The sequence below is a fragment of the Emys orbicularis genome, chromosome 13 (assembly GCF_028017835.1).
Source record: "Emys orbicularis isolate rEmyOrb1 chromosome 13, rEmyOrb1.hap1, whole genome shotgun sequence".
NCBI lineage: Eukaryota > Metazoa > Chordata > Testudines > Emydidae > Emys > Emys orbicularis.
In genome coordinates this window covers 28,020,450-28,043,274 of record NC_088695.1, presented here as the reverse complement: position 1 = coordinate 28,043,274, position 22,825 = coordinate 28,020,450, and the positions used below count along the sequence as shown (strand labels likewise).

The 22,825-nt window shown below is 47.3% G+C and overlaps 1 protein-coding gene across 1 annotated transcript in view; it reads right to left on the bottom strand.

Annotated features, from left to right (window-relative positions):
- The window catches only part of NTN1 (netrin 1), a 204,720-nt gene that overhangs the window by 24,353 nt on the left and 157,542 nt on the right, over nt 1-22,825 (bottom strand). The window contains 1 exon segment of the mRNA XM_065415859.1: nt 2,295-2,369. Within this exon segment, the coding sequence (XP_065271931.1) occupies nt 2,295-2,369 (75 nt within the window).

Sequence of the window (22,825 nt, the reverse complement as noted above, 5' to 3'; positions counted from 1 at the left end):
CTGCTGCCTCCAGTCCCCCCACCCTAATGGGAAAGCCCCATGGAATTAAACAGAAAATGATCACTTTTCTGTAGGATTTTTGGACTATCCTATAAAATCTAATAGAAAATTAGATCCCTAATATGGAATTCTATAGGTGACTTAAAAAAAACCCTATAGAAATGGTCTCAGTCCCTGTAGGCATGTTTGAAGTCATTGCTACAAACTTCAGTTACATTTCTACAGAGCCCCGTTGATTCCATCCTTAACAGATTGCACTGGAATTTTCCATCAATCTGGTTCCTAACACCTAGAATACCCCCAGCTAATTTCAACTGCAATGGCAACACTTGGGAAGCAGGGTTGATCTCCCCGAAAGCCAAGACAGATTCTAACCTCATTTAACTTCAGCTAAGCCCACAGTAAGTCTGTTGACTTCTTTGGAGACCCCTCAGTGAAATGCTACCAGAGTATCTAGGATCAGAATGAGGCCCACTGGGCTCTATAGATGAGACTCAACACTTTGAATTGCAGCTGACACTGGCCCGAGAACTTGTCAAAGATATTGATGATGTAATTAAATCACAGCTCCATTACAAACTTCTTTTTGTAAAGATATCTTCATGACCAAGGATCTAAGCATCAACGTATCATTAAAGGGTATAAGAAACACAAAGGATTGATGTTTGACTCAATACAGAAGTAAAATTCTATGGTCTGTGTTTATAGACTACATGATCTAAGAGTCTCTTCTGTCCTTAAAATCTATGATACTTCTCTCACATACACTGGTGTGAATCAGGAGTAACTCCATAGAAGTCACTGGCAAAACTAGTGTTACAAATGAATCAGACCATTTTGCATAAGTATATCGGTACCATCTGGTATTTAGCTGTGACTATCTTAGTACCTTTCCCAGACCCGAAGAAGAGCTCTGTGCAGCTGGAAAGTTTGTCTTTCTCACCAACAGAAGTTGGTCCAATAAAGCTTGTCCCCCTACTTCTTAGGGGCAGATAGTTTAGCTTAGGAGCTCATTGGGATTATTTTATCTACATTAAATCAAAACAAAAAACGGAAATATGTAACCAATAGCTAACCCTTAGAGACCAGGCTCTCTGCTGGTATTAACTGGCACTGCAGCATTGACTTCAGGGGTCTCTGTACTGCTCAGTCATGTGATGTGACACACCACCACCCCTCTTGCCAAATTATCCAGCTACTCTGCCTGGTAAGTGCCAGAGCATAGGAAGTTAGGGCTCTGGAAGTGGAAAAGTATGGATGATCTTAACCTTGAAGCGGGTCTTTTGATTAGATGTTCCCATCTCATTTGGAAAACTGTAACTTTCCAGACGGAAGAGCTTTTGATTGTGCATGGTCTGACTTTTGGGAGGTGTCCCAATGAATTGGATGCCATCCTCACTTGAACAATCATTAAAATCCTATTGTATAAAACACACAGTATTCTCTTGCTAAGACACAGCAGACCGGTCACTGTGTCTGCAGACATTTCTCTTCCCCTACCCCTTGTTTCAGTCACTCTGAAAATTGCTAAGTGCTAATGATAACCTATAGCATGGAGACCAAACCATGAGCCTTCCGTGCTATGGGGAGAGCTGTGCCTGGTGTAGCTGGATGGGGAAGGGTATATGCACTCAAATGACAAAGAAGCATTGGCCACTAGTTTTCCGAAGCCTAAAACAATTTTAAAAAGTCACTGCCGTCACAGAGTATGCATCACTTGGGCTGAGGCGTGGGCGTGGCCCCAGAGGACTCTAGGGAACAGAGAATGCAGTGTTGGGGCTGGGCAAGGACCCTGGGGGAATTGTGTTCACTGTTCATTGCACATACTTTTAAAGCATCACTGCATGTTTTAGAAGTGTCATTGCACACACATGCATCACTGCGATTTAGAGCGCCTTGTTTAGGGAGGCTGATTTCATCTCTAAACCATAGAAAAATAATGCCTAAAATACAGGTTACAACACACTCAGAGCATGGGGCAGGAATGAACAGAGATTGCACCAGAGCAGAGATGAAGCTGTACGGGAATCCTGACCGCTCTGCTCCTTCCATATGTACGAGTTCTTCCGAGGTGCACCTGGAAATGCACGTGGTCCCTTCCACATACACGCCCCTCTCTTGCACAAGCTGTGACTATGCTGGGCAGAACAGGTCCTGGGTTCAGACATGCTAGAGCTCATCCCTTGCAGTCTCATCTAATATGAATGAGGCCAATTGCATTTTAGGAAAGAGATGTTTTTGTAAAATCCCCCTCATTTTAAAAACGCTGGGAAGGCCAAGAACGCACAACTCACCATAGTCTTTCTTGCAGTATTTCTTCATGTTAATCTTCAGCTTCCCCTTGGACGCCTTGCAGTATGAGTCACAATCTGTAGGGGGGAGAGAAAGCAGGAGGGCAAGAAAAGATTAACAAAACAAATTAGCCTTAAAAATGCATAAAAGGCTGGGGGAGGGGGAAGCGAGAAAAGCTGCAGGCTGCCATGAATAAGCAGCATGCCTGTGATATCCATCTGCCAGGCCCCGATTGGGTCGTCTAGCAGGGGCATTCAGCAAAACCTTCCTTTCTAAAGAAAGCCTTTTACAAAGGAAGCCATCCTCCCTCCTCCCCGCCTGACGAATCCCTTTAGCTGTCTTCGCCGGGCTGCCTCTGCCTTCATGGGAGAGCCCGGGGCCTCCCTTATTGTGCCACCCAGCTCTTTTGAGAGCCACACAAATTCCCCCTGTTCTTAAACTGCAAACTGGAGCCTGATTAAAGCCCACAGAGGCCTCATTGTAACCCCTAACCCAGGCCTGTGGCAGGCTTTGGCATTCATTGCAGAGAGATTCTGGCTGGGGTCACACTCCAACAAAAGAGGTCAGAGAGGAAATTAGCAGCCCATGAAGCATTAGCAAAGCCTTTTGGTGTCCACTCTACTGGAGTGTGCAAATAAAATACCCCAGTAGGAACATTTCATTTCTAATGGGCCCTACTGCTGTGACATGATGATTTTACTCCTCCGAACACCAGCCTGTGTTCCACTGCCACTAATGTGATGGAGCCGGGACTGTTGCTCTGGCAGCGCTGGCAACATAGTGACTGTGTTTGCTGTGCTGGAGCAATTCCATGCATTTCAACCCACTGGATACTGACTTATTCCTGATACATTGGAGGCTCCTCCCTGCTTGGATTTTGGCAGAGCCATCCCAGTTTTGACAGGGCGGTTCTAAGTCTGGCCACGTGGCTGGAGCAGACAACACGTCATGATGCAGCCGTGCTGCAACGTGATGATGTAACAGCAGTACACTGCATTGCCATAAGAACATAAAAACGGCCATACTGGGTCAGACCAAAGGTCCATCTAGCCCAGTATCCTGTCTTCCGACAGTGGCCAATGCCAGGTGCCCCAGAGGGCATGAACAGAACAGGTAATCATCAAACGATCCATCCCCTGTCGCCATGACACTGCACTGTGATGTGCAAATATATTGGCACAAGGTGGCGACAAAGTAACGTCACATGCAACCATGCGATGGCCATGTTGCCATGGCCACACTGCACCTTGGCACTGTAACAATTTTAAATGACTTGGATGTTGGTGCTTCCACCATTGGCCTTAGAGGTTCTGGTGCACATGGCTGCTCTGCTGCAAATGGGCCCGATGGGAGGGGGGGATGTAAAGGGAGTGAGAGTTTGACTCAGGCAGGAGGCCAGGCTGAATCGGGGCAGATATCCACACAAAAATACCCCTTCTGTAACATCTTTCTTACCTCTCTCCCATTTTTAAGCAGTTTTTTGGTAATCCTTAAAAAAATGCAAATGCCACTGAGAGACACCAGAGCTCTGTGACTAAGGGCCGGGGAGGAGGAAATCAGGAAAGGGAAGCAGTGTCAGTGAAGGGCAAGGCTGCCAGGGCACAAGCAGATGAGCCATCTGCCACTGGTCCCAGCAGGGTTTGCCCAGATCCTGCTGATGGGAAGTTGCAGGTGACTTTCTGACACACCTCCCCGAGCTCATGTTCTGACCTGATGCAATTTGCTGCTGGAGATAAGCCTTTGGCTGGAATGTTCTAAACAGAACCGTGCAGTGTCTGCCTGCATCTCCTCCAGCGTTGGACCTGATCTTCTGAAGCTGCTTGTAGCACTATTGCCGCTTACAACCTTGTGACCATTCCACCTCTATTTCCCCTTCATACAGGCCCCTTTAACTCACTCAGTCTCCAGTGACCTTGTAAGGTCAAATCCCCTAATTTGCTCTTCACCGGCACTCCTCAGGCTGGCAACAAACTTTGTCAAATGTCCAGAACAAACACACAGCTTCACAGCTCACCTTCCCTCCTGTAACTCCAGCGTGGTCTGGCTAGGACTCTGCAGCAGCACAACGTGCTCCTCATAGCTGCTCCATCCACCAGCCCCAGCTCCACACAACGTCCTGTTTCCCAAGCATCCCGTTTACAGCCAGGCCAGCTGTACTGCCTCTGGCAAGCTCAGCTACTTTCCCAGCCATGCCCCTCTTTGCAGCATCCTGCTGCCTTTTATATTGGAATCACTAGATTGCTCTCAGGTGGGGCTCCTCTTGCCATCAGGGCTGCCTGAGCTCCAGGCTCTCCAGCCCACACACAAGCCACCCTGTTACACTGCTCTTATTATTTGCATTACTGTAGTGTCTGGAGGCTCCAGCTGAGACCAGGGCCCCATTGTGGTAGGTCTTGTCCAAACCCATAGGGAGAAATGACCCTTGCCTGGAAGACCTCACAATCTAAACAGACCAAGGGTAGAGGGGTAACAGAGGCACAGCGTGGGGAAGTAACTGGGAACTAGGAACACCTTACCCACCACTCTCCTAACCTTGGAGAGGTGCAGAAAGAACGAGAGGTTTCTAAGCCCACTAGAAGCAGCAAGGAGTCCTGTGGCACCTTATAGACTCACAGACGTATAGGAGCATGAGCTTTCGTGGGTGAATACCAGGGCCTTTGTAGCTGCAATAGCTATTTGAAACGGGAGTTACTCTCCAGAATTGCTGGGGAAGTTTGTTCTATTGAACCTGTGCTGACTCTGGTGGGAAGTCAGCACTCCAATGCGTGATGAAAACACAGACCTCTGCATTAGCCAACTGACTTCTGCTGGGACATACCAGGCATGCCTAAGTAGAAAGCATCAATAGTGCCACCCTTACTCCTCAACGTATGTATCCTACTCCATGAGTAGTGCCACGGATTTCAATGGAACAAGTTACTACTCAACAGGAGCAAGAGTATCAAAATCCGGTCCTGTGTTAGGTAGAACCAGTTGGAATGCACCTCCTGTATTGCTAAATATACAAGGTACAGCCAGGAGAAGTGCAGTTGCCCAACACCAAGGGACCAGGAGTCAGGTTTTCAAAGGTATTTAGGCCTCTAAAGATGAAGATAGGCACTTAGTGGGATTTTCAAAATGTTTAGATGCTTAACTTGATGGGAGTTAGGGCGCCTCGGTGCTTTAAAATCTGGGAGAATTCAAATCCCCTGATCCCAGACCCGGCCAATTGTTTTGGTGCCAGGTCACGTTTAAACTCAGAAGCAGATTATTTTCTGGTTCTGGTTGGGATGTGGCCACAGTCTTGCTAAGAGACCAAGATGATAGAAATTCCATAATGGCTAATCTTCCAGACTTCCAGCAGTTAGGGCTAAAATCTTGCAAGATCTCAAAATCTAACTCTGATTCCACCTCCAACCCAACCCCTAGCTCCCAGTCTAATCCTAACCAAATACACACACGGCCTCATCAGCCCATCTCCATTCGCTCCTATTGTTCTCCAGACACTAGTCTCTTGACTGCTATCAACTTTATTCCCATCCCTCAGAAGAGTGCAAATGATGATAAATTGCTTTGTTCTCTCTAAATATGATCTAATCAAAGTCGGGGCCAGAAGCAAAACCTATCATTTGAAACAACACGGTTTTCCATGCCAGAAGCCCTGCTGAGATTCCCTACCATGCTCCCAACCTGCCAAGAACCTTTTAAATGGAAAAGAATAGCCGAGGGCCAACGGATTATAGAAATCATTACGGCTCTTTGTTTTCTTCTTCTAATGTGACCCTGAATGTCAAGCAAGACTTGAAGTTTGTCCAATAAAAGATATTACCTCACCCACCTTGTCTCTCTAAGCAAGACTTGAAACACACTGGAACAGAGAGTGGATATCCCATAAAAGCATTGGCACAAAGCTTTAGCTGGAATCTTTTATAATATCTAGCCCTTTCTTTCACTAACCCTATAGGGCTTGCATTCTGACAATCATTCAACTGCCCGTCCTCAGAGGTTTCCTCTGTAATCCTTAAACCTGTCTGCGTGTCATACCCTCTGCAGGGGTAGAGAAGGGCCAGAACTTGGTTGCAATTCATATAAAGGAGATTTTTTATGGAGGCTGCAGTCACAGACAGATCCCGTGGTTCTCTCTGGCTCTCAGATTGTGCTGACTAATGTCACCATGAAGGGCTACCCTAAGTCCTGGCTTGAACTTTGCAGCCACAGGAGGAACTGCTGATGACCCTGAATTCCCTTTGTTCAGACCACGGGAGATGCACTCTCCTCTTTTTGCAGCAACACTAAATGGCAGGCCAATGTTTGCAATGGGCCAGACAACACCAAACCATCCTTTGAGGGCACAGGCCATGTCCAGGACGGGTTATTTTAATGTTGACAATGCTGAGGACCTGTGAAAGATTCCAGATGATGAACACTGAAAGAAAACTTGTGTGGAAGAGTCTGCAAAGAGAACAAGTCCTAAGGCCCTGACCTAACCAGAACAGACAGGGCTCTGACCAAACGCATCTGGCTAAGCAACATGCAGATCTGAGACAAGCAATCGGATTCATTGAATATGCAGCTAATGGGATTCTAGTCAGGAACAACAGCCAGGACGTTTTCTGGATACTAATGCACTACGATGATGATTATTACCAACGCTTTGCCCTCCTATAGCACATGTCATTCAAAGATCTCTAAGCTTTATAAATACTCACTAATTAGGCTTTGTAATACCCATTTCACAGAAGAGAAAATGATGCACAGAGAGATGATTTATCCAAGGCCATACAGCAAGTTAGTAGCAGAAGAAACTAAAACCCAGGAGTTCTGTCTATCAATCTGCTGCCCTAACTGCAGGTCAACACAGGGAGCAAGTTAACACATCCTGATACTTGTACCAAATGAAATGAATGAAAGGAGCAGCAGGGATGTAACGTTAGTTATAAGCTAGAGCAAAAATGCCCTCTTGGATGAATGGCTAATGGTCGCCCAGCCCAATCTACCCAAGATGGCAGAGGCTGCCTTGTGTCTGCTAGCTGGTGGGGGGACATGACCAGTAGACAGAGTCCCTGATCTGGGTCAAAGCTCACTTTGGGAGTGCAAAAACTCCAGCCAGGACAAGTGTGGTCCACAAGCACCACCTCTACTAGAACCAAACAGGAGATTCGTCACTGGCTGAGCCAGCGGGAGCCGTTCTGAGCATGTCAATACAGGAAGGCTTTCTGTCCATCTCCTATAGCTTGCCCTGTCTTAGCATCAGGTCCAGAAGTACTGCTGCTAGAGAAAGTGGGATTAATCCCAGACCAAGAATCACCCTGGAGTTTGTCTGGAACCATGCATGGAAATGAGCCCACATCTCTTCAGGAGCTTCAGAGAAGTTCGGCAACCTTTTCTCGTGGCTTAAATTCTCTGCACTTCCCAATCACCAGGCTGTTCTCATAGTATTTCCAGTTGGGCTGAGATTAGGAACTCCAAGAAACCTGCCCTTGTGAGGTTTCCAAACCCAGGAGCCTGGGATAAGATTCAGAGAAGTATCCAAACTTGACTGACTCTCCAGACCTTGGCCTGCCAGTATGTACTTCCTAAACGGATATCGCATTGAGTCAGCAATCAGCACATTCGAGCACCCTGGGCTCATTCCTGCTTTTAGGGCAGGGAGTAGCATCAGGGCCGGTGATTCTTAACATGACAGGAAACAGCCTAACGGTGCCCAGCAAGGATTGCTGGTAGCTGTGGTGTGAAAACATCCTCTGTGCTTCAGCAGCTGTGGATATGAAGATACTGTGAGCCTCATGCACCAGGTGGAACCACTTTAGTTCTTAATTAACTATCTAGTTCTATGTTCTGGGCCTGGCACTCCCTGGCTTTCACCACTGTCAATGAAGAGTAATTCTACTGAAGTAAGGGAGAGCTGGATCAGACCTTCCTACTCTGCCCTCTCTTCCTTTTTCCTCCCTCCTCACTTCTCTACTTTCTGGGCCAGTGCCTCAGCTGGTTTAAATTGAAGTCAATGGGCCAATTCCCCAGCTGGTATAAATCAGCATAGCTCTAATGGAATCGGGAGGGCCGGATCCCAACTCATGTAAATCAACGTAGCTCCAGTGAAGTCAATGGGTCACATCCCAGCGGGTGTGAATCCGCAGAGCTCTATTGGTTTCAGTGCTGATTTACATCATCCCTGGCTCTCTCTCTGTCTTTCACCTTCTGAGTTCCCTCCTTTCTCAAACTGCTAGAAAACCCACTGGAGACTGTTTCGGTTGACAAATTAAATCTCTGAAACAAAGCTCAGATTTTGTGCTTGCGAATGAGCTGTGCTGCATACTTAATATTAAAAAGGTCACCTCTTAGCCAAGCCAAATGCACACAGAGAGCGCTGTAGTCTATTACACTAACGTTGCCTAATGATTAAAAAAAGATTCCGCTCGAGTCCATCAAACATAATTTCAACAGCTCAGACTCCGGTGGAAAGATTTACTGTGCTGCTGCTCCCTTGCTGAAAGCTGATCGCCGAGCCAAGCTCCAAGGGTTGCTGGGTGCGGGGGTCGGAAATGGGGAGGAGACACGACTTGCTGACAACTGGAATACACTGAGCACTGCTGCAACACATACAGGCCATTAAAGGGATGTAGGATACTTCCTGCCTCAGTTATTTCTCCCTGTGTTCTTCCTCGCCATACGCCCATTGCCTACTAGGCTGAGTGGGTCTGGTCTGATTGTGAAAGGTGCTGAGTATCTACAGCTCCCACTGGCTTCCATGAGAGATGCGGGTGCTCTCTTGCACACCTCTTGGGTTAACGAGGACCAACCATGGGGTAATCCCCCTCTAGACGAAGGATCCCAGAGACCAAAGGACATGGCTGAAGCATCGAGAGCGGGAGCTGCCTAGCAAATAGGTGAATAATTTTCACCTTAGACATTCTACTCACCCGCTGTCTCCAGACGGAGTGATAGCGACCAGGACGACACAGGGCCTGCTGCGAGAGGGAGGGGAACCTGTAGTGTAGTGTAGGAACTGAGCTGTAAGGGCAACGGGGAAGAGTCAAGTTGCCATTTGTCCCGGTCCCATGGGGAGCAGTTCTGGGCTGGAGGTTTTGCCCTCTGCTCTGCCTCTCAGGGATGGGCTGGAGGATAAAATCAATCTTAGCTATTTCTTAACCATTACAGCTGCCGCCATGTCACTGTTCGGTCATGTTTTGGCGGCCATACTGCTAATGGGTCAGGTGACTTCCTGGAGTGGGTGGAGACTTTCCACCCCAAACAACTCCTTTGTTTTGAGCCTTGCTTCTCTGGCGAGAAAGCTGGGTTCTCCTGTCTCTTCCTGCCTGACAGACATGATCTCTTGCTTGAGAACATAGCGTGCTCTCCCCCTAAACCCAGCCAGCACAAATTGCATCTGGGACCCGCTGACTCACAAGGTTACCCATGCGCTCTCCTGGATTCAAATCTATTTAACAAGGAGAAACTACAGTATAACTCCGCACTTGTCACTAGTCCAGCACCTTCCGTCTGAGGGCTCAAGTGCATTACAAACCTGAATTAACCAAGCCATACAAACTCCTTTCATTGTATCATCCCTGTTCCCCACAGATGGGGAAATCAGGGCACAGAGAGGTTTAAAGAGCCAGTTTTCAAACGTGGACACCTAAATCCATATTCTTGACCCTAAATACCCATTTTAAGCACCTAAATTCTGATTTAAGGGAGTAGATCAGCACTTGGGTGGTGAACAAAGGACATTAAGTGCCTACTTTAGGCATCCAAATTAGGAAATTGAAAATACAGGAAATTTGAGGCAGGACTAAAACCCAAACCTCAAGATTCCCAGCTATATGTTCCTCCCACCAGCCCATGCTTTCCTTTTCGATGGGCTGTAGACCTGCCAATATCAAAGAGAGGGGAAACATCATGAAAAAAAATCTTACCATATATCATGGGAGTGACTGGATGGTTTTCCATGAGAAAACACGAACAGGGAAGGCAGTTACTGAGTCTCAGTGGTAAACTGAGCAAGAGGGAGTTTGGGAAAGATGCAATTGGTACTACTTGTTCTGAGAGCGATCCAAGGTCTTACAGCAGGTGGCAGGAGGCTGTTTTGTGTCCATGTCAGCTTAGTAAAATATGTCAGCAATGCATTTACAGGCTTTATGGCGCTGCCGGTCCCTTTGATCTAGCTAATTCTCTGGCCGTGTGAAGGGCTTTCACGGCTAAACACCTTGTTTGTTTTATTAATTTTTTTTCTCCTGAAAAAAGTCACTTTAGTTTAAAAAACAATGTTTCCCTTCCATCTTTTTAGGGAGTGTTAGTGCTGGTGAGAGCCAGGCATGGTGCAGTCAGGTGCTGGACAACCAGCCACACTCAGCTCTACCAGTGCACCTCCTTCCTGATCTGGGAGAAAGCTGAATGAATAATGGCTTTTTTGGTTCAGGAACTAACCTGAAAAATCCAAAAAATATCACAGATCGATTCAAACTGAAACTGTATTTTTGGAATTTTTTTGCTGAATCAAAAAAAAACCTGAAAAAATTTCATTTAGGTTAACCCAAAACAAATTTTTTTGGTTTTTCATTTTGTTTTGGTTAATTTTTGGGTGGTTTCCTCCCCCCCCCCCTTTTTTTGTTTTCTAAATGAACCACATTTCTAAGAAAAATGCTGTTTGGAACTAAAAAATGGAAATAAAATGTTTTGAAATGGTCAAAATGAAATATTTTGACTTTTCAGAATTGTTTTTTTTTACATTTTTTTCAGGCCAAACTGTTGTCAAATTCAATCCAAATTCACTAATTGTTTCAGTGCTCCTCCAAATGCATTTTTTTCTCCAAATTTAGTATTTGCCAAAAAATTTCTGCCCAGTTCTAGTTGGACCAGTGCAAGGCAGGGACTTCCCGTCATGCCCTGGCTAAGCAGCAACCAGGAAACTTACTTCACTTGTGATTTAAAGATGATCTTCACAACTCTACTAAAACCACCCTGCAGTAGTGGAAACCAAATGCCGTTCAGATATAAAGAGTTAGAAACATTGAAAACCATTTTGAGATTTGTGTGCCTAACCTAAATACTGATGTAACTGCCTAAATATAGATTTAGGTGCTTAACATTAAGCACCCAGATCTGAACATTTGGCCTCAGCACATCAGTGACTGAAACTCACCTCCCCCCGACTCCTGCTGCACAGTCACAAGGTTCAGATGCAGCATGGATTGCCATCTTTCACCTGATACAACTCAGAAAGCCTCCCCTGCCTGAGAAGGCTGCAGTAGTTCTAGTATTAGTGCGTACAGGCTGTCTGTTGGTGTGAGGTGAATCTGGTCCCCGGCCTTGTCCCCACCCCTCCGGTAGTAAGCATTCTTCAAAGTGTTCAAGTTTCTTGTTTTGCGCCTTGAAGGGTATGAAGGCAGGCTGTCACAGAGCAGAGCAGGAATACAGAGTGTTTGGATTTCAAACACTCCCAACTCCGGCACTTCATCCCATTACAAAGATCGGGTTGGCCTGAGAAATTCAGATCTGGGTCCTGCTTTGTATCTCAGACACCCCCAAAGGGTTTTGGATCTGGGGTGTTGGTTTGGGCCTCTCGGTTAAAAAGACAAGACTTCAGGAAAAAACGGGCTTCACTTCCCCCTCCTCTCCATCCCCCTCCTTCACCTTCTCCCCCCATATGCAGCCTGTATGCGCCAATGCTGCTGTATTGTAGATGTGACTAGAAGAATGAATGAGAGGAAGGCTGTATCAAGTAAAAGGCCCCATTTCAACTCGTTATGCACCAGAATGGCTCCTACCCTGTTTATTTAGGGGATTCAGAACCCACCTCTATTGTGCAGGTTTTAAAGAAAGGCTAAATGAGGTTTATAAAGTGCTCTGCAATTAGGGGTTGCCAACTTTCTACTCGCACAAAACCGAACACCCTTACCCCACCCCGCCCCACTCCCTCCTCCGAGGCCCCGCCCCTTCTCCGAGGCCCTGCCCCTGCTCACTCCATTCCTCCCTTCCTCTGTCGCTCACTCTCCCCACCCTCAGTCACTCGCTCATTTTCACCGGGCTGGCTCAGGGGGCTGGGGTGTGGGAGGGGGTGAGGGCTCTAGCTGGGGGTGCGGGTTCCGGGGTGAGGCCAGAAATGAGGAGTTAAGGGTACAGGAGGGGGATCAGGGCTGGGGCAGGGGGTTGGAGCACGGCGGGGGGGTGAAGGCTCCGGCTGGGGTTGCAGACTCTGGGGTGGGGATGGGGATGAAGGGTTTGGAGTGCAGGAGGGTGCTCCGGGCTGTGATCGAGAGGTTTGGAGGGCGAGAAGGGGATCAGGGCTGGGGCAGGGGGTTGGGTTACGGATGTGTGTGCGAGGGCTCTGGCTGGGGGTGCGGGCTCAGGGTTGGGGATGAAGGATTTGGGGTGCAGGAGGCTGGGATCGAGGGGTTCGGAGGGCGGGAGGGGAATCAGGGCTGGGGCAGGAGGTTGGAAGTGGGTCGGGGGAGCAGGCTCCGGGCGGCGCTTACCTCAAGCAGCTCCCGGAAGCAGCGGCATGCCCCCCCTTCCGGCTTCTACGCGGAGACGCGACCAGGCAGTTCTGCACGCTGCCCCGTCCGCAGGCACCGCCCCTGCAGCTCCCATTGACCGCGGTTCCTGGCCAATGGGAGCTATGGAGGTGGCATTTTGGGTGGAGCAGCACGCAGAGCCAACCGGACAGACAACAGCCTGGTCAGCAGTGCTGACCGGAGCCGCCAGGAACCCTTTTTGACCGGGTGTTCCGGTTGAAAGCCAGATACCTGGTCACCCTATCTGCAATGCTAAAGTACCAGGTGAGTGCTACCTATGATTGCTAAGGTTCCCAGCTAAGCATGAAGAGGGGAAAGGCTGGTGTATTTGATTTTTTTGATGTGAAATTCACCGCTGTGCAGGAGGGCCTATGCACCCTGGAAGACCCACTTAAGCCCTATTTGGGGCACTTAAATGAAACTTGAGTGGGGTCTATGCACCCTTGTGCTGTCCCTCTGTGCAGCGGTGAATTTCACCTTAATTCTTGGCTTCTCTTGTGAGATTACCAACAAAGAGGCCTTTCTAGTGACATGGACACATGCAGCCCACTGGAACTGGACTGAGATTCACCAACTTAGTTTGCACAGACCACCAAAGAGTCATCAGATGACACTGACTTTAAGTCACTAGTAACGTGGGCTTTGTTTGAGCCACGGACGTCAAGGTGAAAGGCGCTGTATCCCAGTGCCTGTGCCCTGAGCCACTAAGTCTGCCAAAAGACCTCTCTTTGCCACCCCTTTTCAGATCCTTTCCCATTTCCTTTTTGATTCTCGGGCACATCACACAGTTCTTGGTTCCATGAAACTCACCTACTTTCAGGTTTCATTACAAATGCAGCATTTGCTGAAAGATTCCCCCCATTTCACAAGGACTTTCAGGTAAATATGAGCTGAGATTCTCCCTAGTATTTTATTGTTTTGTGTGGAAACTGTTAAAAATCCAGGTGTAAACCCCACATCTGGAAACAGGGAAACAGTTTACTTTATTCCTCTGTGAGCCAAAACTACAATATTTTGCACAGTTAAGTTTACGATGCTAAAACTAGAGATAAACCTGAAGAAACCCTCCATCCCAATCTTAAATTGGAGGAAATCTCAGATCTAGCTCTGGATCCATATCCTGGCTTTGAAGCCTGCCTCTGCGTCTACAACGGGCTGGACCAAACCCTGGATCTGAACCCATCTGGATCTGGATCCAAACTTGATGGTTTGAGCCCACCTCCCATAATAACTAAGCTATCTAATCTACATGCTGTCTTCATACAAGCTACTCATGTGACATGTAATCCCCTGCCAATGGCCTAGGAATTGATCCTATATTACATTGTACCCTGCCTGTAAAGCCAATCAGTCCTGGAAACTGGACTGCAATGGGGATTTCTCAGCAGGGCCAGAAAATAATATCGTGACCATAGCAGTGCAGGCTGTGTGCATGTGAGTGCATTCCATTAAACGAATGCAACACATTCTGGGGATGGATTGTTTGGTAGGTAAGCCAGCGCTCTCTGTGTTTTGCACATGGGAAAAGCACTGGCCAGCACCACAATGGATCAGCAGAATTTTTCAGCCTGAATTGATTCCTGTCTTTGCAAGGCTGGGCACTTTATTTGACTCATGCTCAGGCTGCGAATCAAGTCTCCAATCCCCTTTATAAGGAGAGCTTTCAAACCAAAGGCCTGCCACAGTGAACATCTTCAGCATGTGGTCAAGGATGCAAAGGAAAGAACCTGGGGTGGGAAGGTGGTGTTTGCAGGATTGGAACTAAGATTGGGGCAGGAGTGAGCGAGTGGACCCCTCTCCATGGTTGCTCATGAAAGCTGAGGCACACATGTGTATTACACAGAGATGGGGGATCAACACAGAACGATGAACTGACGTGAATCTTTGCCCGAAGCGTGAACTAAAAAGAAGTTACATTTGGAGTCGGTGGATGGGTCAAATATGAAAATGACATTTACATAAGCCATGCTGAAGCATCCCAAAGCATTGTACCAACTATAGAGCAGGAATCAAACAGCACACCACTGTAATGCAGCCATCTCTGTGGTACAACTATTTAACAACAGGATGGAAGGTAAAGAATATCCTATTCTGTTGTACCTGGGGCAAAATTCATACCTGACCGTCTACTGAAATCAAAGGAATTAGAGCAGCGAGGAATTTGGCCCTGAACTTTTGGACACTTCTTCAAGATGACCATCCAAACCTTTTGTGCTTTGCCCAGCACTAGAACCACCGCACGCTCCCATCCAAGGAGGACGGTTTTAATATTTCTGCAGTTTTACCACAGCTGATGTTTCCGTAGCAACCATTAGACTAATTCTATAGAGTGCCTGTTGTGCTGCCCAAACATGCTCCCTCCAAACTAGCTGCTACTTTATGTCCTTTGCTGGCCTTACATCCCAGGGTAGGGCAGGGAAGGGGATGCTGCAGGAATTGCCTTTTTATTTGCATACTTAGATATTGGACATGGATGGGGGGGTGTAAAAAATGTACTGTGTATAAAGCACAAATGGCTGATCGCTCTGGCACTGCAGAGTAATTCAATACAAAGCATGGGAGGGTTTATTAGAAGGGTGAGCGACTTGCTGATTACTTTCAGATTTTGCATTGTGTGAATTGCAATGTGAGGCATGGCCATGCAGGGGACATCATCTCTTGGGATTCAGACAGAATTGTGGAGACACGGAAAGGAATATGTATTATTCTGATTATTTATTTTGGCTTGGAACAGATCAGATTATAACATTTCGGAGCGTCCTTCTTTCTTTAACATAAAAGCAACCTAGTGACAGAGAATCCCTTACTGTAGTCACTTTAAGAGCTATGGTTTCCACACTGTTAATTTCTTCTGCATCACCCCACATACTTTATAATATCATTGACAGGGAAATGCTAAGCATTACCATGAAATATGGTTATTTGCAGAGTCAGTTTAAATTAGAGTGGACCCCTGTAGCTGTGATGAATTATGGTAGTTAATACGTGTAATGTGCTTTGAAAATATGAAGTTCTATGTAACTGCAAATTCTAATTCTTAATTATTATGATGATTGCATGAGACTGAGCATACTCAGTCTGTGTGGAATTGCACCCCACTGATATGAACCCCAACTGCACCTCAAAACTCAAAGTTTGGGCAACATTTGCAAGCTCTTGTATTGGGCTGAGCCTGGGAATAAGGTGCCATAATATAATAATACTTAGTATTTTATAGGGCTTTCTATGTGCAAAATGCTGCACAGATATCCATGAAGGTGGGTTAAAGGAAGTGGATAAATATTATTAACCCTATTTTACAGATGGGGAAACTGAGACAGAAAGGTGAAATGACTTACCCAAAGCCACCCGATTCTTCGGTCTACACTGGGCAATTACAGTTAGAACAAAGCACCCTAGCATGATATTAAACACTCAGGCTCTGCTCAGACTAGGAAAAGGAAGTGTTTAGCAAATGTATCAGCTAAAATACTTTTTAACACCACTTAGAATAGGCCAGGAGAATGGTGTTTAGAAGGGGTGATGGTCACACGCCCAAGGACATGACAGTGCTGGTCTATACTGAGTGCTGAGCCATGTTTAACATCTAGTTAGTTACATGTGTTCTAATATGATACAGTTTTCCAGTGCAGACAAAGCCACACAGAACCAGGATTCAGAACTCAGGACTTTCCATGGCCCAACACTGGTCTCGTTCCTCCAGGACACGCTCCCTAACATCTGCCACCTCCTGACTTTGTCATTGGGCCACAGGCATTGCACCAATGCACACTGATTCAAACGTTACAATGTAGCATTGATACAGTGTCACTAGCCCAGTGTTTCTCAAACTGGGGTTCCTGACCCAAAAAGGTGTCGCAAGCTTATTGTAGGGGAGTCGCAGTATTGCCACCCTTACTTCTGCGCTCCCTTCAGACCTGGGCGGCCGGAGAGTGGCAGCTGCTGGCAGGGTGCCCAGCTTTGAAGGCAGCGTCACTGCCAGTGGCAGCGCAGACGCAAGGGTGGTATGGTATGGTATGGAGTGGGGGAAGGGTCATCACAGCCTGAAATATTTTCAAAAAGGGGCCCAGCAAAAAAAGTTTGAGAACCCCTAACCCAACCAGCCACGCCGAGCCCGAGGGTACAGCAGGATTCGTTCACTGTCCTCTGAGTTGCAGCTCCCTCAGACTCAGCCTTGTCTACACTAGCAAGGGTTGTCCAGTAGAGCTATAACGGCAAACTCTCCTAAGACTTATTTTGCAGGTATAGCTGATACCACTTCCTTGAGATAAATTAGCTACACCTGCAAAAGGACTATTTTGCCTGCATAACTGCATCTACAGGGCTTTTGCCAGCACAGCTGTGTCAGTTAAGGGGCAGGGCCGGATTAACCCCTAGGCTAATAAGGCTATGGCCTTAGGCCCTCCTATTTTTAGGCCCTACTGTAGGCCCTCCATTCCATATTGAAGTAACAGCTGAGTGACGGTAGCGGGGCCATCGGAAATCTTCTCATTAGATATTGCTTTGTACAAATTAATCCATCAAGATTGCGAATTCAATTTATGGTGGTTGTAATTTTTTTGGCAATATGTAATTCATACTTAGGCCTTTCCCTCCCATTAGCCTTAGGCCCCTCATAACCTTAATCCGGCCCTGTTAAGAGGGTGATTTTTTCATACTCCTGACATAGCTATGCCAGCAAAACTTTGAAGTGTAGACCAGGCCTAAGGCTACAGGCCAAAGACCTAGGGCACGTCTTCACTACCCGCCGGATCGGCGGGTAGCAATCGGTCTATCAGGGATCGACTTATCGCGTCTAGTGAAGATGCGATAAAATCGATCCCTGATGGCTCTGCCGTCGACTCTGGAAATCCACCGCGGGAAGAGGCGGTAGCGGAGTCGACGGCGGAGCGGCAGCGGTCGACTTGCCGCCGTCCTCACAGCCAGGTAAGTCGACCTAAAATACGCCACTTCAGCTACGCTATTCACGTAGCTGAAGTTGCGTATCTTAGGTCAACCCCCCGCTATAGTGTAGACCTAGCCCTAGTCTACACTTTAAAGTTATGCCACATGAACTACGTTTGTATGCTTAAAGTGGAACCCCCTAGTGTAGATCCAGTTATACTGGTATAAAAGTGCTCATAGCAGTGTAGTTTCTTCAGGGTCAGCAAAGCAAAATAAGCTATACCAGTGCTTTATATCAGTATAACTGCATCTGCTTTAGTGCTTTCAATTCAAAAAAGAAAAAGACAAAAAGCCACAGCCCTCACTGACATAGTTATGCTGGAAACTTTTAGAAGTGCAGACCAAACCTAAGATCTTGTCTATGCAGGAAAAGTATACTGATTTAATAAATCAACTGGATTTACTGACCCAGTCTAACCTGATCTGGACAAAGCTTAACCCGGTTTAGCTGAAGGTCTGCAGCGGGGGTTTGCACTGGTTTAACTAGATTAACTTTGAAATGGATCTAGTTAAACCAATACGCTTGACTAGCATAGATAAGGCCTGGTTCAAAGAGACACTTATGTTACAGCTGGGCTGTTCTGTAGCCGAACAACTCTGCACTGATGAGTGCTGTAGGAAGATAAGGTTCAAAATGACACTCACTCAGGACAGGTTGTGTCATATGCAAACAGGGAGCCAAACTGAGTGAGGTCTGCAGCCCCACAGGCAATTCCAGCAAGGATAACTGCCATTAACCTCACTCTTGGAACAAGAAGGTGCAAATAAGCCCACAGCAATGTCCTTTCTTCTGGCTGAACAAGATTGATTGAAAAACAAATTGGCGCAAATAAAGCATGTAATTAGATTAAAGCCTCTTGCCCGGAGCTGCCGGGTTGGAAACCGAAGCCCAGGTTTTTTGCAGGAGCCAAGGCCCCATTAGTATTCCCATCTCTGCCCCTTTCATCCCCTGCAGCCCGGCGAGAATGCCACGTCCAGAAGGTTCTGTTTGCCACCATGTAGTTATAACCCAGCAAGCAGGATCCTTTTGCACCCTACTGAAGGATGCATATTGGAGTCATCACCGAAAGTCCCTGCCCAGAACCTCTCTCCCCTCCCCTCCCCTGCTCTCCCACGCTTTGATGAGGAAACAATCGCAGCTGGAGCTTCCTCTGGGCAAGAGGAAGGCCTGACGGCTCCAACACCACTAGCTGAAGCCAAGGTGCCCCATTTAGAGCAAACGTTTCGATGGAGCATCCGCCTGACTCTCTTTCAGTGTGTCTTTCAGTCTAGGGCTAATCTGTGTCTGGCTCAGGGGAGTGACACATGGCTCACTCAGCTGTCTGGTTCAGAGGCAGCAGATCCAGAGCTGGGCCTGGAGGCTGAGGCTTCCTTCCTGCAACATTCTAGGTTCACTGGATCAGGCGCTGAGGTTTGCCCCAGTCTATTGTTATTGTTCCAGATGCAGGCAGGCAGAGGGGCCCTGAGACACATATTGTAAAGCGCCAAAGCAGAGGCAACAGGGAGTGATCCTGAATGAATTGCACCTCTGCCCCCACCACTTGCACATGGCAGTGAACGTTACATCGGAATCCCCCGCACTGCATGCTCCCATGGGTGCCTCTTTGCACCTCCAGATTCCACAGCTGAGAATGCCACGGTGCCCCCTGCGGAGAATGATGGGATAGGTTCCTGGGACGCTCAGCTGCCTGGCAGACACAATCTGCCCCGGCATGCCCGGGGTGCTCCAGCTACAGTCAAGCAGCTAACGGGAAAGTCTGAGCACACCAGGACACTAGAAAACAAGCCACCATATGAGCAACTAGGTTTTGCAGTCTTTGTGCCTCCATGTCAATGGGTGGCCACCTGTCACCCCCCCCTTGTAGCCTCAAGTCACTCTGCAGGCAGCCTGCCTCGGTTTCCCCCATCAAGGAGCTTCTTAAATATATGCCACACACAGGCTTTCCATCCAGTACCACTTGTTCCTTGGGGCCTGAGGTTTTATTAACAAAACAGCTCAAAATAAAATTCTCAAATCCCTGCTCAACACCATCCATTTACCCGTCACTCTCAGGCCTTTCCTGCCTGTAGTCTCACTCCCAAGCAAGTTTCAGCAGCCTCTGTAATCCACCCTAATCTCCCTGAACTCCCCCCTCTGCAGCTTCCTGCTGCTCTTTATAGGGGAATCAGCTGCTTCCTGCTCCTTAGCTACAAGATTGGCTGGTCCCAAGCCTCTAGCCCTTAAGGGCAAGCTAGGGTGACCAGATGTCCCGATTTTATAGGGACAGTCCCGATTTTTGGGTCTTTTTCTTATATAGGCTCCTATTACCCTCCACCCCCGTCCCGATTTTTCACATTTGCTGTTTGGTCACCCTAGGGCAAGCCACCCTGTTACACTCCACCAGAGTCTTTACTCACTTGCTTCCTTTTAAATTTGAAACAGCCACAGTCCCTATCTGCAGATCCAAACCACACAGATACTGCAGCCCTGCTCCCCAATATTTCTTTGTACGCACTGTCCCACCATTAACCGGATCAATTACATCCCAGCCAGCCAGGACCCAAGGTGCAGTTGCCATTGGCAACTTCTCTCCAGAGTGAATTAAAGCCCTGAAGCTTTTGGCTTGTTTACTAAGATCCCTATGTCAAACTGCAAGTGCCCAGCCTCCTGCATCCTCACAGGAGAAAAGGATCAAATCCGAATGGTCAAAAATATTATATCATCTGAAGTGTGGGGGGAAATGGATCAGCCTGCAGCAAGTGCCTGGAAAATGCCCCCTATATCCGCGGAAAGATACAAAGCAAATGAATGCAAGTGTCTCTGTTGGGCGAGTCGGAAATCTCACGGGGGCAAGGAGTGACCAGGTGTGAGTCCACCCTTCACTCCATCCAGCAGAGCTCACCTGGTGCAGGGTAGAATGCGTACTGCATCCTATAAAATGGAGCAGTAGTGGGAGTGTTTCACCCTGCGCTTTCATGTCACCATGCTGGATTCAGGCCACTGCTCCTGAGAGTACGTCTACACTGCAGCTGCTGGTGTCATTTCCAACTCAGGTGGATGGACGCATACCAGCTTTGGTTGAACTAGCATGCTAAAAATAGCAATGTAGCTGCAGCAGCACAATCAAGACACCCAAGTACAACCCCTTCAGAGAGCCTAGGCACATACTCAAGTGGCTAGCCAATGCTGCCATGGTTACATGTTATTTTTAGTGCATTAGCTCTATCAAAGCGAATGTATGTATATATACCTGAGCTGCAGCTGCAGGACATACCCTCAGGAGCCAGGCCTCTTGGAGCTCGTACTGCAGCGGTGAGTTGCACTGGTTTAACTTAAGGTGGGATTTTCAACGATTTAGCTAAACCACTGGACAAGGCTGAGGGGCAACGCTTATTTCACTTTAATCCAGGTTTATTTTGATTTATTTTAAAGAACAGGTTTACATTAAGCCAAAATAAGCCGCTCTTTAACCAAAAAAGTATCCAACCAAGGGTTTGCACCAGTTTAAGTAAACTGGTTTAACAAAACCAATTTAACTGAACCGATGCAATTTTGTGTGTAGACAAGGCCTCATATGCACAAACATATGCATGCATGCACAAATGCACGCACACAGGCATGAATGCATGTACAGAGACACAAACACACATGAGCGCACACACACACATACACACACAAACACACTCATGCACATACACAGATATGCACACGTGAACAGATATGCACACAGACATGCATGCAGATACACAAGCACAGAGACATGCATGCAGACGCACACACATAAAAATACAGAGATATGCATGTGCACACACACAGAGACATGCATGCACACACACAAGCACACACAGAGACATGCATCCACACACACATATACGGAGACATGCATGCAGACGCACACACATAAAAATGCAGAGATATGCATGTGCACACACACACACACACACACACACAGACACACACACACACACACACACAGACACACAGACACACACAGACACACACACACACACACACACAGAGTGAGGCTTCACGCCTCGGTTTAATCCTATGAAATTTACAAAACACTTCACTCCAACCCAAACCGCATTTTGTCACCAAGGTAACACAGCCGGGAGCTTTTCCTCTGGAGAGCCATCCACAAGCCAAAAGCCTTTATTCCTATTCCCAGCTTGAAGAGCAATAGCCCCCGAGTTTGTGCCCCAACTGCTGACATACTTCAGAATTCCCTATTACAGCTGCCCTCCAGGATACCAACTCGCAGAAAGCTCTAGTCTGCGTGATTAAATACATTAATAGGAAACCATCTGTCTTCAGTAGCATTGGCCACTCTATAAATTACCAGCCAGCCAGCAACTCCCTGTCAGAACGGCCCATGCACTGTACCAGCGCTGTGAGGCACGGAGCATGTACAGATGAAAAGGCTGTAACCCAGAGGTGGAGTCCGTTGCTCGTTGGAATACAGTGAAAGTTTCTCTTTAGAGGTGAGCTGAACATTTTAATCCATCAGTTGACGTACTTACAATCCAGGATCATTAGCAGCATAGACACACTGGGCAGAATTAGTTACGCAGAGACAGCAGTGTAAATCCAGAGTCACTCTGCTGACATCAACAGAGTGACTCAGATTTATATCAGAGAACCTTAAAGTAGAATTTAGCCCATAGCTTCTAACATAAATTGTTTTAAAACATTTATACTCAGTCCCCTTTCATTCCCCTAAACTGAGGCCTTGTCTGTGGTTGGAAATTGCACTGGTTTATTGGTTTAAAAAACGGTTTAGCTAACCCCATTTAGCAAATCCTAGTGTGGACACACATATGATGGTTTAAAACTAGTTATTGTGGAATGGTTATAGAATTCCTTGTCCTCCACAATTACCAGAGAGGACCGGCATGTGTTGCAGCAGGGAGCCTAAAAATGTCAAAACTTCCTGGTTTGGGAGGTCTCCAGGTGCTGTTTAAAACATGGCTCTTGATATCGGTGTCTACGTGGTGTCAGGAGTGAATCCCTCTCTCGAAAGAAGGAGTTGTGACGCTGGCAGGCCAGGTGCCAGCTTGTGCCAAGGTCCCCATGTCTCAGCCGGACACTAACAGACACACAGCTGGAATTTGTCTGG